At 38.9% G+C, this 17,854-nt stretch overlaps 1 protein-coding gene across 1 annotated transcript in view; it reads right to left on the reverse strand.

Annotated features, from left to right (window-relative positions):
- Positions 1–17,854, reverse strand: part of CASP6 (caspase 6) — a 1,203,724-nt gene that overhangs the window by 108,027 nt on the left and 1,077,843 nt on the right. The window contains exon 5 of the mRNA XM_044063443.1: positions 8,711–8,867. Coding sequence (XP_043919378.1) covers positions 8,711–8,867 — 157 coding nt within the window. The remainder of the gene's footprint in view (positions 1–8,710; positions 8,868–17,854) is intronic.

The raw sequence follows: 17,854 nt of genomic DNA on the forward strand, positions 1-17,854 counted from the left end.
ATGTGTGTGTGTGTGTGTGTGTGTGTGTGTGTGTATATATATATATATATATATATATATATATATATATATATATATATAATTGTGCACTTTCCAAAATATAATATGAGCCTATGAACTGCCTTTAGTCTCTACTATACCACTGCGTGGGTACACAAGAGGGTGTTGATGTTCTCTTGATTTACTTACTTACAGCATCACTGAAGTAAAAGTTGTAGCATACACCCAAGCACATTCCCAGTCACTGGAAGATACTTGGTCACTGGGATATTTGAGAAGTGGGTATGGCATGGAGGAGGTTGGCTAAGTAATCTGCAGCTCTGTAATACATATGTTATATTACTTTTGGTGTTATAAAATATTTGCAATTATTGTCTTCTTGGATGAGTTATGAAACCCTGGCAATAATTCTTACTCTTATTTTATGACCATGTATTGTGGTGTGAGTTACTGAGGTATACACATGTTCTGGACTGGTTTCATATACATTGGACTGTTACATTTATGTTCTTCAGAAGCAAAGTAATGGCTGAATCACAGTACAGCAAGATACAAGCCGCAGCTGAAGGGGGGTGCAATGCAAGCTTTCTTACAGTGCTGCAGTGGAGCAACTCCAAAGGGTAAGAATTTGTGAACACTGTTTGACATCATACAGATTTCATTTTACTGGAAGTAAAAGTATAACTTCATGGAACACTTGTGAATTGCCATGGAGCTTTCTAATTACTACCTCCTTTCTCCAAAGAAGTTGCCTCTGCGAAAAGAGGTGAATGACTACATTCCAAAGCAGCTGGAAGGTCACATTTGACTGGGTAATAGAAAGAAAGCATTGCCCAGCATACACCTTCTGTAAGAAATGTGCTACCAATTTTAAATGTTGGACATGGAGGGAGGAACAACCTGCAGTAACATGTGGCCACCAAACAGCACAAGATGAGCCAAATTTCTAAAACTGCAGGTTGGGACAGCCACCACAAGCCAGTGACCAAAAAAGTCTGTCGGTTCTGCATTGAACAGAAGTGGCTCTGCTTTAAGATTTTTGATTGGCTCATATAACAGTATACCAGCCAATCAAAAATTGTAAAGCAGAACCACTTCTACTGTTATGTGGAACAGAGGAAAAGTGGGTTCACCAACTTCAACCAGGATTTTTTTTAGAGGTAATGTGGGACTTGGGATTGGTCTGCTGAACTCAGGATAGTCCCGTTCAAATAGGGATATCTGGAAACCCTGGATGAGACTCAAAATTTCAACTGAAAGAAAGGTAACAAATATTTGCCATCCAGCAATCAAACTCTAAAGTATTTGAAGCTAAAACAGCCTCAGTCTATTTGCTGAGCAAAACTTACCATTTATGACTGGGGATCATTTCTTCAAGTACATGAAGTACTGCATGGACCCAGAGGTGGTATAAAAATGACTTGCAGACCAACAACACCTTCTTGACCTGTAAGGGATGTAATGGGGCTTAAAAATAAGCAGGATGTTGCACCAGTGTGTCAGAAACTGCCACACTGTTTTCAACTCTGCAAGAGTACAGATATGGGAGATGACCGATTACTTGTAATTTTTTTTTTTTTTTTTTTATCAGAGCATTAGTGAAAACATATTTAAATCCCTCAACATGCCTGCTTTTGTCAGTGTAATTGGCCAAGCTATTTTGACTGCATAATTGTAACTCTGAGGAAGTTTGACGTTCCTGTGAGCAATATGATGGTGTACTCAAAACAACACTGCAACCATGATTGGTTAATGGAACTTAGAGCTATCCATACTAAGACAGCTTAACCCCCATATTTTCAACTTGTGCTGTTTATGATACACAGCAGATTTATGCATTAAATCAGATATACGGCCAGTGACATTACCTGTGGAGGAGTTGATATCTGACATTTACTGTCTCTTTTCAAGAAGTGCACAGCACCAGCAGAGAGTTTGCACCGTTTGTGGATATTGAGCCCCTTAAAATTGTCAGGTATGCCCCAACTCAGTGGTTAACTGATGCAAGTAATTGAAAGAATGCGTTGACTTCACGTTTCATGACCCATGGTCTGTTAAAGTGGATCTAATAGCTGAGAGACTGCAAAGCCATGAGATTATGCTGGCATTCCTGTTCCTGCAGTATGCACTTAAACCACTGCAGGACTGGAAGGTGTAAGCAAAAGTTGTAGGGCAGGGAAAGCATAGTGTTCGTCTTACATAATGCATACATAAAAATACTGCACACGTATGTTTGTAGGGTACCAGCTGCTAGGTAATTTCTGGATAATGCACCTACTATTGATTCAATTCTCAAAATGTGAGACAGTATCCTGGAAGATGTGAAATCCATCCTGATGTTGAAATGTACTTGAAAGACACTATGGATGACATCACAACAGAGCAAAAATATTTCAAGTGGGCCAAGTAGTTTTACACTGCCATACTGATAAGACTGAAAAAAAAAAAAAAAAAAAAACACCACTTCCCTGCCAGAAATGATCTGTTACAGAACATGGCCAGCTCAGTAGATCCAGCTACGAATCTGAACACTTAGTAGATCCAGCTACAAAGCACACTGCTTAGTAGATCGAGCTATGAAGCTGAGCAGACTGCTTAGTAGATCCAGCTACAAAGCTGACTGCTTAGTAGATCCGGCTACGAAGCTGTCTACTAAGAGTTTTTTCTTCCACTACTACTGCAGACACACTAGCACCGATTTTAGTTTTTGCAGCTCATAAGTGGAGCACTGCAAACTGATTGACAAATTTTCAGTTCATCAGGTGATTTGAACGGCCACATGGATCAGATGCATCTAGTTTTCTACAGTACTGGTTCATGGTGCTTGGTATTCCCTGTGGTGTAAGGCCTGACAAAGTTTCAAAAACTAATGTAACCTGTCTTCTGTTTGCCACACTCAATACTGAAGCAGAACAAGCACTTAGCATGGTTCAAAGCAAAAACTGTCACTTGGCGCAAAACATTAAAATCTATATTAGCAATAAAGATGAATGAGGACAATGACTGCTACTGTGTAAAACATCCAAAAGACACGTTGGAAGCAGCAGGAAAGGAAATAGTTGCCTACAAAAAATCATTCCACAGCATCAGTTGCAGAAATTGACTCTGCTTGCCAAGATCATGAAGTTGAGTAACAGCTTTACTTTGACATATTCGGACAGTAGGGAAACGACGTGCAGACCTGTAATAGTCAATGTAGTAGAATGTTGGAATGTCTGTACTGCTGAATGTGAATTACTTTACTGTGTGTATTGCTTCCAGATTAATTATCTATTTGTGTTTTGCATGTGTTTAAGCCTTGGCTAACATGAAGGGAGACAAAAAGCTAGTTAATTTGCTTTATATTTTTGGTTCTGGAAAAGTAATGTTTGAGCTGTCTATGCACATTCAACAGGTGTAAAATAATTTTATTCCGTGGGTTTAAGAAAATTATGGAAAACTGGACTGTTTGGATGTATGCTACCCCTCCATCTTGTTTATGTACCACATTACTGAGGTGTTGAATGTGATAACACTCAGGGTACTTAGCATCAGTGCAAATTTGAAAGCCTTCACAGCCAAAAGAAGTATCAATTTCCTTCAAAAGCATTTATTTTCACTGTTTGGTTGTGTTCTAGGTCGCCTGCACCATCTGCTGCTCCAGGTGTGTTCCACAACCAAGCTCAGATGTATACAGGGTGACAGTTCAGATCCGCTTAGGCATCATCACAGATCTGCCTGAATTGAGCTCCACTTGTCTGGCTAACCAGGTAAACTTTTTTGTGACTGATACGGGGTGATACACTACTGCCACAGACTTCTTAGATACCACTGATCTTTTTCATATGCAGCCTGGTTAAGGCTACATCAAAGTTGATGCCAACGTGATCCAGCGTACTGATTATCACCCTACCTCGGGGTATGGGACTTCTGGGCCAGGTCTGCAAAAAGCAGTTTCAGATGGCATGTCCTTTCCTTGGGGAGGAAAAGGTTCCTCATGTCTATATCCAGGACTGCTCTCAGTAAAACCTTTAACCCCCTATGGAAGTAGAATTTGGAAGGTTTAAAGTGAAGCTCAGGTTGATCTAGCAATCTATAGTCACAGGCAAGCATCTGTCCCATTTCCTTTAACAATGGTGACTAAATCAGACAATCATCTAGGTTTCAGTAAATGTGGACTCTGTATTCTAATCAAAAGGCAAAGAATATCACCAGGCACTTTGTGAACACCTGCTGTGCTGCAGAAAGGACAAAATGCACAGAAGTAAACTGGAAAAGATTCGCACCCACCTTGAACCTCGGATACTCCCTGTGATTTCTAAGAATGGGCATGTGCAGGATGGCATCTTTTACATCTTTTAACTCTAGGTTGACCAAGAAAGAGGCCAGTAACAGCAGCAATAACAGAAAAGTCTGTAGGGTGAGCATTATGAATTCAGTTATTAGAAATCTGTTCAGCTTGCAGAGGTCCAAGATGAGTATATCCAGGCTCATTCTGGGTCCATAATTCTTTGGAACCAGGAAACATCTGGAGCAAACTCACTGCTCTTTCTCCACCTGAAGAACGTTTTTCACTGTGCCACAGGATAAGGGATTGTTATGGCACTTGGTTAGGTGCATTTGGTTCTGACGGGCTGGAGGAATTCTGTTGTAAATGCTCTAAATTTTAGTCCATTACCAAGGGAAACAATGTCACTCACCTGCCATCAAATGTCATGCTGAACCATCTCCCTGAAGTTTGATAATCTGCCCACCAAGAGATAGGAACAAGGATGGGGGAAGTGATAAAAGGTGGAGGAACCAAGAGCTAGGAATAAAGTTGGCATTGGGCAAGAAATTTCTCAGAAAGACTTGCCCCCCCCATCACCACCCACAGACTTGGACTTTGATACCTTCATCTGCCCCCTTCTTCACTTCCGATTTTTTTTTTTCTGAAATGCCATTTTTGGCTTCAATTACTCTCCCCTTGCGTGATTTTTTTTGGTTTGTTTGAAAAAGGTTGACCTTTTAAGGCCTTTTAAGCTAGTTCTCCTGTACCTTGGTATGGGTGGATAAAGAAGCTGCTCCACATATTCTATCATCTTGTCCCTAACACCTACTACGATGGATGGCCATAAAGTAGCCCATATCCATGGGTACCTCTAAAAACTGTCCTCTAATGCCTTCAAGTACAGGCTGCAGTCCAAGGCAAGGATACTTTTTGGATTACACTCCCAGTGGCCACGGCTTTACTGCAGGTATTGATTGGCAGCCTCAGACCCACATTTAACAGGATAATTCTCACTATAAAGACGGTCTGTTTCTTCTCCTTTGGTAGTTCATCTGGGAGGTCTAAAACTATATTCTCAGCCTAGTTAAGGATTTCCTCTTGGAATATGTGAAATGCATTCATAGTCATCCAATTCCCTGCAAACTCAAAGGACACAATCAACTTTTGAAAAATATGGAGTCCATTATCACAAGTATTTAATACTGTGTTTCAATACACAGTGAAAATAAAAATTGGAACATAAAGTTCATTCATAAACTTTTTATCCACTTTGGTAATATGGCATTCTGCTTCCCAAAACATTAATGCTGCATCTACTTTTCCATAAAGACTGATTAATGAAATACTAGTCAGAAAAATTTAACTTTAAGTGAATACTTTCAGACATAAAAATGCAAATCAACTGAACCAACTTATCCCAATACTGTACAGCATCAAATTAGAAAGACTATTGTTCATACAAAATGTCTTCCATTTCAGATCATTTTTTTCACATCTCCAAGAAGCAATGTGCCACACTTCACTAAGCTTCCTTCAATTACAGGAACTGTTTGGCTTTAATTACTGTTACCTTTAAATACATCTGAATATTACAATCAGGTTCTCATCAGATATTTAATGAAGGAATTCAAGGAAGTGTTTAACTGCAGTACTTCAAACTTCATTGTTTATTATAACAAAGTTGTAATATTCGTAAATGTATTTCACACCACATCTCCCCAATATAATATGTGTAACCACACAAACAAAAAAAAAATATCTGGGCCCCCTACACACCCACCCACACCACCATACATACCCCACCCACACACCAGCTCCAAAATCCATTAGTTGTTAGACAATCTTTTAGCAACCAGAACCCATTTCAGAATTCAGGTCCCTGGCATAACAAATGGAAAACCAACTGCTGTATGAATGGACTGGCTACCATCCTAAATGATGATCTATCCAAAACAAGATGCATCCTTCTCCTCTGCACTCTTCTGAGGTTTTCCTCTGTGAATATTCTCAATGACTTCAACAGTTTTCAGTGCAGAAATGTTCTTAGGAGGAATTTTGAGGAATTTTCTGTACCAGGACAGAAGACGACTGTAGACAGGAAGCTATTGAAGAATGCACTTATTTTCCATTCAGGACAACCTGTAAACCCTCAACATACACAGATGCACATAGTGGTTAACAGTTTGTTTACAGCACTATTGGGGCAGTGGTAATAACTTCTGGCAGATGCAGATGGTCCCCTAAACATTGTCTAAGACAATCCTTATTAATTACCTTCCTCTGTCTAGGAAAGCGACTGTAGCTAGGGAATTAGCACACCTTCAAGAAAGTTTCTGCTCAAATTGCTGTTGTACAACCAATGCAGTGTACTATTTGCATTATCACTTATATTCAAGCTTTAACTGCAGTACTTCAGATGTTGTACAGCCAAATGATGCAGGTAACAGATAGCCTCATTAGTTAGGGTCACAGAAAACTTTCTAGGGTGATTTACAGAAGCCTATACTTCACTGCTACACCATTCAGATAAGTCTATGAATAGTTACACTCATTACAGTTCTGTATAACCTGCCAGCTAAAAGAAACTGCACCTACCTAAGTAAAGTACATGAAATCAAGTACCCTCTATCTAAGCATGCAGTCTGCCAAATAAAGCTACAATATGCCATCATACAGCCTTGTAGAACTTGCAAATGATCTCTACCCCAGTGCATATTCTTGCTGCAATCAGTTCTACTCTTACCCCAACAACATCCTGGCAGTGAGAGGAGCTACCATTCTTCTCGACATATATTCTGACAATGATCAAAATACACTGCTCAGTAATAAGATTCCCGCACCTTGTGTTCAGCAAATGAGTCACCTAAATGCACTGTGACACCAGTAAACACATCAACTCCAGATAAGGTATGCTGCTGCAGCAGGTACCAGATGTATTGTGACCAGTTCTCCCCAGATTCCGTTCCCTTCAATGTATTGTGTGGGCTTCTGTGAGAGAGAGACTGGGCAGTGGATATGTTTTTCACAGAATGAAGAGGGTAGTTTCTGTGCACCTCCCCTCTAGTCACCATAATCCTTTAAGAAATGGCACATGGAAACATCAAAGGTCATTTTGGTGGCCCTCTGGTAGCTTAAGAAGTGGATGATTTCAGGATCTTCAGCTCTAGTCTTTTCAGATATAACCTCAAAGTTTGTACTAGGGACCCAAACACTACGGAAGAATGAATGGCTACACCAGAAGGAAAGTCTCCCAAGGAAAAGTAAGAATAGGTACTGGATGCTGCCAGGAACCATTCCAGGATAAGTAGACAAGAGGTTTCTTTCTTTGGGGCAATAAATGTACCCTTATCCGCAGATGGTGTACAACAAAGTTTATCTGACATGTCTTAAGCTGGTTGATCAGTGTATTAGGAACTCTATGATCAAAGCACATGTTTCAGACATTTTTATACCATGACTTAGTGGAGGTCAAAAATATGACCTAAGACTGGTGAAGGAATATTTGAAAGAGGTCCCTCATCTCCTGCCTTCAGTGAACTGCCTTCCAGGTAGTGCACTGCCTTTTTAGTGGATGAATTCATCTATCAGTCTTCACAGCTGGCTGACTCAGCACAGCTAAATATTATATCCTAGAATTTGTTCATCTTCATAGTCACTACCTCTGTGACAGAAGTCTACATAAGCTACAGGGTTCTGTTTGCTGTGAGCTATACCTTATATTCCATGAAAATCTGATCAAAACAAATCCTTTATTCAACTGCTGATACTGGGAATGAGGAGGTGTCTTATCCCTGATACAGAGTACTCCAGTATGAGTGAATGTTGCATATAAGTACATTCTAAACACAGCAGCTTGAAACTGAGAAGAGCCACTGAGTGAAAGAGAACTACCCAACTGTCCACCTCCTTGGTGCAGATGGCCCCTTGAACTACAATACAATCTAGCAGTTCCTGAAGGATTCTCGTACAGGTGCCACTGTCAGTTGCTCTTTCTGTACTTGAGGATACTACACTTTTGGAAAACTAGATGTGCAATCTCAAAGAGCTGACATGCTTGTCACTTAACAAGTATGCCATGCAGAACAGGGCACTGAGAATACTGCCATGGGTGAAGGTAATATTTCCAGTAATCAGCAATACAATATCACCTATATCATCTTGTCATTTTATGACAAACCTCAAAAAGTCCTTTTCAATACGTTTGATGTCTTAACTCATTCAAGGTCCTTCACTTCTTTGGGCTATGACAATGCCCATGCTGTAAACTCTAAACGTGCAGGTGAAAATAAAAGAAAGTAACAGGCTCAGCTGAAGCAAGTTACAGTAAGATAACTAAGAGGGAATCTACAGTTTCATGTACAGTAAATAAAATGACTGTTGTATCTGTACTTTTCATGCACTGCATTTTGTGTGTGTCCATTAATAAAAAGCAAATTAAACAGCTCTCTGCCTGTCACTTACCTTCAGCTACAGAGTAGCACATAAGAAAATCTGCTCCAGCAGGAATGGAACATACTGCAGCTGCATCCACCACATCTTCATTTACAATCTGTTCTTTAGCAGCGTCCACAACATCCATGGGTACAACTGGCTCATCATGTTTCTCTCCTCGGCATGCCTTTATAGAAACAATAAAACATCGTAATGTATTCTTTTGCCAAGGAAACATTTAAACTGAAATTTGATTTGGGGCTTACTTTAACAATACTTATACTTGCGTCGAGCTCGGTTGTGTAGCAGTGCTCAGCTAGTCAGTGCAATTGGTTCAAGCATGGCACTAGACTTGCACAATGCAGGGAAGTACAGCAGGTAGCAACAATGGTATTACAAGCATACCCAAGATGAGAGAAGAGGTAGAATGTGTGTAGGAATTAGGAACCACCAGCAGGCAAAAACAACAGAGATGCTAAACTCAATAACCGGGTAGAAGACTACATCACATTGGGAGGATAGGAGTCTAAGGAGCTCAAACTCACAGCTGATGACTTAGCATTTAAAATGATACACACCTTAAAAGACTCAGTCAAGCATACTCTCTGTCTTGCTCTCACATATACACTTAAAGTGTGTCAATTTAAAAATTTTCAGAAATAAAATCAGTTGGATAACCAGTCCACGTATGGAAATTTAAATGCAAAGCAACGCACCTTGTGTCGAGTTAAGTATGCAGGTCAATATCAAAAATAAAATGCTTCAAATGTGTCTGTTTAATTTGGATCTAATGAATACTGAGAGTTCTTGATCAAGGTAGCCTACAGATAGTTTTCCAAATCTGAACTCAAGTGGACACATATGAAGATATAAAAAGTAACAAGTAGTGCTGCACAAAAATGTGTTCACCCACCTGTATTAGGCAGCCTATTTTCCTGTAAGTTCTCAAAGGTAATTACCAGTCTGAAATAAATTAGACTGCTATATGGGGAGGGGTCAGAAATCGACAGCATTAAGTCTTTCAAGAATCTTGAAATAACCCCAAATGCTCAAAAGAAGGCAATTTTTGTAAGAAAAAATATACATATGTAACAGTATTTCAAGAACAGGCAATAATGCCCTTTTCGCCTGCCAATATACCAAAACAGTTGTTCCCATAACAAGTGTCCAGGCTGTTCTTTAAAATAGCTCATCTAGTACTTGCTTTAATATAATGAGGTAGTCTATTCCATGCATCAGCTACTCTCTCAGAGAGCCAATTAATACACTTCCCATTCCTAGAGAATCTTCTACATAGGGTGCCTGATTCTCCACTACTTTTTAATAATCACAAACTTTCCCAGAGGTTGTCTCTAAATGCCCTATATACCTGAATAAGGTCTCCTCTTAAATATCTGTAAGATACACCGTACAAGTTCAGACATTTGTGTCTTTCATAATTACTTAAAATTTCACCTCCATGAATGTCCTTTGTATATTTCTGCTGTACTCTATAGTTTACTTGCACGTTTTCTGTTAAGGCTTCCATGTTATTCCATACTCAAGTCTGGGTCTAATGTACCAAACAATTACTTAATTTCTGACTTCTTAGACTTTACAAACATTTTTATACAACCTATAGTTATATAACTCTCATTGACTAACTGGTTCATACAAGTACAAAAACTCAAAGCTGGCACTACCCATATACCCAGGTCCTTAAATTAATCTGCAGTTTCAATCACTGTATTAAACACTTACCTTTCATTTTATGTCTCCCATATCTCACATGCTTGGTTTTTTATACATATTTAACAGAAGATTATTCTGTTGTGCCCAAGTGGTTAATTTAGTCAAATTCTTTTTCAGACATGCCCCATCTTCTCAAGAGTACATCAATACCTATTTATTCTAATTTATTGATCAGTGCTTTGTGTAGGACTATCACATGCTGTAGTTAAATCTATATAAATTATATGCACAATTTTTCATTCACAGCGGTTATTAGATTGTTACTGAACACCATCTTACAGGTAATAACAGATCTATTTTCAACATATGTATATATGGTTTCAAGTTTCAACCTTTTCAATTCTGACAATGACTTATGGAGTACAACGTTCTCCATTATTTTTCCAAAACAGGGAAGTAAACTTATGGATCTGTATGACTCTGGGTTTGCCCTACTCCCCCTTTCCCTAAGCTTTAACAAGTGCATGTCTTCAATCTTGAGAAATCTCCCAATACTTATACAACCTAGTAAATACAATACTAGTTCCACCCCCCATGCTTCGTTTGGATCCAGTTTTCAATATAATTTAATTTGATTTCAATATTTGAGGTTACCTGGATGTCATTAGTACAATTTATTATCCCCTTTGTGAAGGCATACTGCTTTGCAGAAGATTTTGCATACGATTTTATAAACATGTGTAATCTGTACTGTCTGAGATGTATTTTAGAATCTGCACACAGTTTAGCAATTTGTATGTCTTTACTCTTACCACATCTTATGCATCTCTAAAATGGTTTCCTATTATGCTCAATAATTTTAAGATTAAGACCAAATTTGACATTAACATTGATGCCTGCTCCCTTGGAACATACAGTGCTTAGACTATAAAAAGGAACAATCCATGTGCAGTGAACTGTCACTTTTTATTGTAATATTTTTAGATGAACCTATATGAAAGGCACTTCAACACCTCCTCTACATAGGAGCATTTTGGACTGCAGTCAAGGCTACATTCACCTCACCTCAGTATAAGCAATAAACTGTCAAGTAAATCTACATATATATGATTAGCTCAAAAGTAAAACGTCACAATGTCTAGACAAACTCATTTTTTGTAATCTAAGACATCCTACCATCAGCTGCTTCTGGTGCTCCTCAATCAGAAGTCAACAGTTTCCTAATTGGACATTTTGGGACCGCACACAGCAATACATTCCAGTATAGTCTCAATCTGCACTGTGAAGATTTATTTACTTGTTTACTCTACTTCCATGCAATGACATCACTGATGGAATCGGCAGACATCTTGTTCCATTCTGCTTTTAACATATAGGTCTGTGGTTACATGTTATTTCCATACCACTCAAGATTAAAGGGAATTACTATGCTGTTTATTCCAGCACCTATTCTTATACCAAAACAAATACAGGAACCTAACAAACAGAAAAATGCTGGACATACATTATACACCATGCCAATCTACTGTATATTATTGCTTTAACTCACAGCAATTTTACTTTTTCTCCACATGAAAATACCAACAAACTCAGTAGTAAAATCCAAGCTTTCCACAGATTCTGCTCTGTCACTACCATAAAATATTTTCATTCTATCATATGTTATTCTTCTCCTGATCCCCCAGTTTTTCTGTACTGAATACTACATCCCATAACTTTTATATCACATAAATCTTGCCTTAGTTTTCTTTTGCTGTCCACTCTCACCATAAATGCTCCAAACATAACCATTTTCAATCCAGTGTGTCTTACATAACAATGATCATCTCTAAAGATTAAAATTACATTCTTTTTTTAATAGCCTGTCAATAATAATTGCATACGATTCCACAAACTTCAACAGCCATCACCAACCCCAATCTATCCACGAAAGCCTTTAGACGTTTTTAATGTTACTGTAAGCTTTAAGTTCCTCTCATTATCTAGGCTTCTCTTGAATATAGCAGGGGTAGAGGATAAGCTAGGATATGAATCTATCATGCCAACATGTCTTTCCACTGGCTGGTGAAGGTTTTAACTATATTTGAGGAAGTTTTTGTTCTGTGAAAGAAAGGGAGCTCATTGAAGGTCACTAGATCATGTATGGCTTGAATGGCTAGATGCATATCACCACAGAGGAGTCTGAAAGCCAGAGTACCACAGAGGAGTCGGAAAGCCAGAGTACAGAGAGAGGGACGCCATCTGTCCAAATAACAGTGTTTTGAGGTCATTTTCAGTTAGAAGCTGTCTCGGTCTCTCAAGTTGAGTGGCATGTGCAGTCAAACACCAAAAGGGACATATTCAATAATGGCTCTGTTGAGGGGTAAGTAAAGGAAAAATGAGACTTTTCTGATCCAGAAGAGATGACTTTGGAAATTAAGTGAGCCAGATAGAAGGATTTCTGAACTACAGTACAGATCATACCTCTCAACCTCTTAGAGCAGGAAATCTGGACAAAGCCATGAATAAAAGTGAGATGAAGGCCCAAAAATAGGGACAATTTTTTAATAGTGCTCTTACAAACTTAGAAAGTTGATAGAATAACAGCATTTGCATTACCATGAATTTTCTGAAGGGTATGAAGTCTGAAAGTCAAATGTCTGTCATTATTTTCTAACTTCAGTCTTTAATAATTTGCCACTGATTTGCCAGAAAACCACAATTTTATGAAAAATAGACCAAAATTATGAAGCAAAAAATCTGGACATTCTGCAAAAATCTGTACAGTTGGGAGGTATGGTACAGATACAATCCAAATAGGAGGATTTAACAAGAGTGCCTTCCTCCCTTATGAAGGTGTCCGACTGGACTGGTGGGCCACCTATATTGTATGATGTGTAAATGTTTTGTTTACCAAAATGAATGATGCTACATTTTTTCAGGTTTAATTTGAGATATTTATTACACCAAATGTTAACACAGTCTAATCCATGCTGGCACAATTGTCAATCAGTGGAAGATCAAATAACACCACAGAATTTATATAGTCACCTGCAAACTTAGAGATATTCCAGAAGAGTTAGGCCTGAAGGTATGAGAAACATATGCCAAACAGTAGACCTGTCAGAGAGCCCTGTAGTGCACCACTGGTATTACTCTAACCACAAGTTATATCAGACAACCAGTTAGCTATCTACCACACACCATATGAATGTATATTCAGATTTAAGTCTGTCAGTAATGCCTACATGGGGAATAGTGTCAAAGGGCTTGGTCAGGTCCAGATATGTTCTATATACTGCTTCACAGCAATATGGGCTTAGTGAGGTTTTTCAAAGAAATTAACACAGTTAAAGAGGCAGGACTTACCTTTCCAAAGCCAAATTTATGGGAGTCCAAGGTGAAGAGATCTTCAATGTCCAGATTAATGAAGTATGACATAGGTTATACAGCTTAACAAGGCTAATGAGACAAATGGATCTATAGGTACGTTGATCCATGGATAAGCTACTCTTGTGTAACAGCATTACAATGGCCGTTTACCAGGCTTTAGAAGTGTAACCATGGTTGAGACTTAAATTAAAGAGGTTAAGTAGGAGTTCAGATACGCCATATTTAGTACTGATAATCAGGCACTGCTATATACTATAACAAGTAACCAAAAGTAAAAAAGCATTCCAATAGGGACACCACTGGCAGTTGAGTCAACAATTTATTAACCACAAGCAAAAAGAACCACCCATGGATGACATGCTCTTAGTTTTTGAGACAGCTGACAGGGCTTGTTCCATAATAATTATATGGGGGGACTGTGGAATAGTTATAACTGTGGTAGAAATAAAGTTTGCACTAAATTTGTTAGTTAGGATATTAGCTATTTCCTTTGGGTTAGATTACGTAGTATTATTATGGACTAGCTCCAAACACCGCAGGTTATTTCTTAACTTCCTGACAGTTAAAGATTTGTAGCTAGTCCTGGTTTCAGTAGCTATTTAAGTTCATATTCTGCTTTGAGCTGCTTATCTACTAGTTTGCATTAGTGTGCTGTTATGGTAGGTAGAATGAGACCTCTTACAAGCAACAAACTATCTGCCCACATAAAAGGCTAGCAATAAACTAGTAGCCCACATAAAAGATTAATAATACATTGTAAATCTAACTCATTGCCACAGATCAATGTACTGCACCAGCAACTAAGTTCTTTTTAGTTACACCATGCAAAATACAGTAAATATTAAACAAGTCTTTCCTGTAACAACTGATCTGTGAGGGGGACTGCTCTCTGAATCTATGACTGGGATATCCTTTCCTCTCACTCATCGTAAATCTGACTTGGACACTCTTGTTTGGGGGTTTGGCCACTGGCTGACGTGCTTGAGTGTTTCAGAACTAGTCTGACTCTTTTTTTCGGAATCTACTTCTCTGATCTTCAGACTGGGGATCAGGACCTTTAGTTAACTAAGTTTAGAGATGACTGCAAATGGGATATTACTATCTAATCTCCCTCTGATAATTATTCAATACAGCAAGCACTAACCCTTGTAAACCAGTGGTGTATGGAAAAAAGGGATAAAATTAAATGCAAAAAAGTGTAGTATTTCCATTTTTCTTAAACATCTTTGTACCTCAGTGTATAGTACTGCCAATGCCCTGAATGATGACAGTCAGGGATCTTGGGACCTAGGTTAAATTAACTCTCCTCTGAAAATCATACAGCAGAAGTAATAGTAGTAGTTTGACAATCCTATTTACCACAACTAATATCTAAAGACATATCAAGCAGATCAGAAGTTATCATACCTCCTTAAGCAGCCCTAATTAGACCAATTATTGAATTCAGTGCCTCTTTCTCAACATACTAAGCAACTAGAAATGCCGCAGACACTACTAAAAAGACTACTGACCTAAAGTGCCTGAATTACCTGTGAAGGCTTGTAGTGCTATCACTTTACTCGGTTCCTTAATATCTCTTATGGGGTTCCCTTGCATTACACACTTTGACAGACCCATTCTCTATGTTCTCTTGAATCTTCACAAGTTGAATTGCTCCACTAATACCAAAAACAGGGATTTAAATCTCTAACCAGCACACAAATAAAATGTACTGGAGACAGAAATTTATTACCAAATGCCTATCCCAGCTCTAGAACAAAATTTCCCTTAAGTTAAACAAAGTGGCATCCTAGCATTCTTGCAATTAAACCTGGATGATTGGATGACCATCCACAGATTTACTCTGACTTGCCTGCTTTGATCATCTAGAAAAGGTCAGTACTGCAAGACGATGGGTACTGATTCAGCCTCCTTGTATTTCCCATGATCCTATGAATGGTCATATTTTAGTGAAGCTCAAGTATTAGGGGACTAGTATAACTTCATCCAGTGAACATGATTGCTGTCACATGCCACAGTAAGAAAGCATGCCTAGCAGTCTTCTCTGCCACTTCAACGATCTGCATAAATATGAAAAACAAGAAAGATTTAGTACTTACATGGTACAAGGATTAGTACTCGCATGACTTACAGAAGTCCAGCAATTTCCACTGGAAGGAGGGGCTATTCAAAGAAAAGGGAACAGCAGGAACAAAGAAGAATTACCTCCCAAGGAAGGTCCTCCTCAGATATCAAATGATGCAGCATAAACATCTGTTGTATCTGGGACAAAATAAGTGGTTTTGTGACGGAGAAGACCCTCATACCATAAAAATCCAGGGTGCCAGCAATCAAACAGCAAACAAGATCAAGATGCAAAGGCTCAAAAGGTCAGCTCCTGGAGATGAACTCCACGCAAACATGCTTAGTGAAATTGTGAAATAATGACCAGGTCACCAAGCAATGATGTCCACAGTGGAGAATTTTTTGAAGCAAGCACTGGAAATAGCCACAGCACCCAAAACTGTGACTTTTGACAACATATTTTCCAACAATAAATTCACCACTTGATATCAATAAGTAACTAACATGAGGTGAGTTTGCTTATATACTTGCAAGCTCATCTCTCAATAAAGCAAATATGATAGCTGATCTGCCTTCCATTACTTGGGTACTCATATCAAATAGAACCAAAGTTGGTTGTACAAGTCCAGGGAGTTAAAGACTCCTAACCAAACTTCTGCCCAGCAAAGGAAATGGGATTATGAATGAACTCAATTTTCATATCCCCTGAGGTACACCCAAACTTTGTAAAAGTTCTGTACCGATAAGGGTCTAAAGCTCTCATGCCCTTGGGGGAGAGGTTATAGATACCAGGAAAAACATAATCCAAGAACTGAAACTCAATGCCACTGAGTGAGAAAGGTTGAATATGGAGCAAGTTAGCCTGTCGCTTATGAAACTGAAGTCCTATGAAGGGAGGAGGTACTCTAAATGAAGGGAGGATGAAAACCATTTAAAAATCTTCTTGACCAGCTACAGATGTACCACAATCCCATCTACTACACTCTTGTGACTAAGGAATTAGTGAAATCCAAAATATACAGGTTTCAAAGGTAGGTTAGAAGCATCTATGTACTGTCTAAGGAAGCACCAAACATTACTTGGTGAAGGGCAGAATTTGTACATCTTAGCAGAAGTTACCTGTAAGGTGGAAGGGGGAAGCCTTCTTTGCTGTCTTAATCACTATCAACATCCCTACTGGAAGGCATAGTGGGATAAAAGAAGCTCAACATCCATGTAGTGCCATACAGCCAGTTGTCACCCAAACAAAGGAGAACTTACCATCCTTGTATTCTTCGTCCTAGACAGACGACTTATGCCACAAAAGACCCAAACAGTTGACAGTACACCCTCCCCTCCTGGTTTTCCATGGCTTATGTGAGCGGTACTTGATAACTGTTAAGTTGCTTGAGCTACATTTGCTCAAGTTGTTGCGGTTTCCTTGCCAATCCTTTGCTTGCCACTTATGGCAGCAATGTGAAAAGGCTCAAAGGTACACCACTCATTCTTTTCCACAGATGACTTGTAATCGAGAAGAAGCAATTTATATGCCTTAATAATGACTGCTCTTTCCCAGAGCTGCAGTGATTTCAGAGAGAGCACAGGGTTACAGAAGGGGGTGGGGCTTGCCAGAATGCAATGTCACTTATTTTAGTTTGCACGTGTTCCCAATCTATTTGAGCACATTGGTATAGAACTTACAAGTACTCAAGATAACAGTATTCCAGTTGGAATGTGTGACATTTTGTGCTCAGAATGCACACATTTCAAGGTAACATAGTACACCCTTCTCTGCCACCAAGTGATGATGAGGAGTAGATTTAAAGAATAGAAAGTAGTTCAAAAATCTCTCTTGCCATAGGAAGGATAATACATCCATAACTCACTTCTCTTAGCCAGCTGCATGCAGCAAACTGTGGAAGAACCACACTCTACAGGGTGATTAACAAGTCAAACTCTGAGGTTCTGCACTAATGCAAGACCCTAGCTGGGATGGCCTCTCAAATGCTAAATTCCAGGAGAGGACAGGAGGTGAATCAGAGTTTGAAAGCACATTCAATCTTCTCTAGAAGTGAAAAGCTAAAGAAA

Source organism: Protopterus annectens, chromosome 2.part1, assembly GCF_019279795.1.
Source record: "Protopterus annectens isolate FY-2018-M chromosome 2.part1, PAN1.0, whole genome shotgun sequence".
Taxonomy (NCBI): Eukaryota; Metazoa; Chordata; order Ceratodontiformes; family Protopteridae; genus Protopterus; species Protopterus annectens.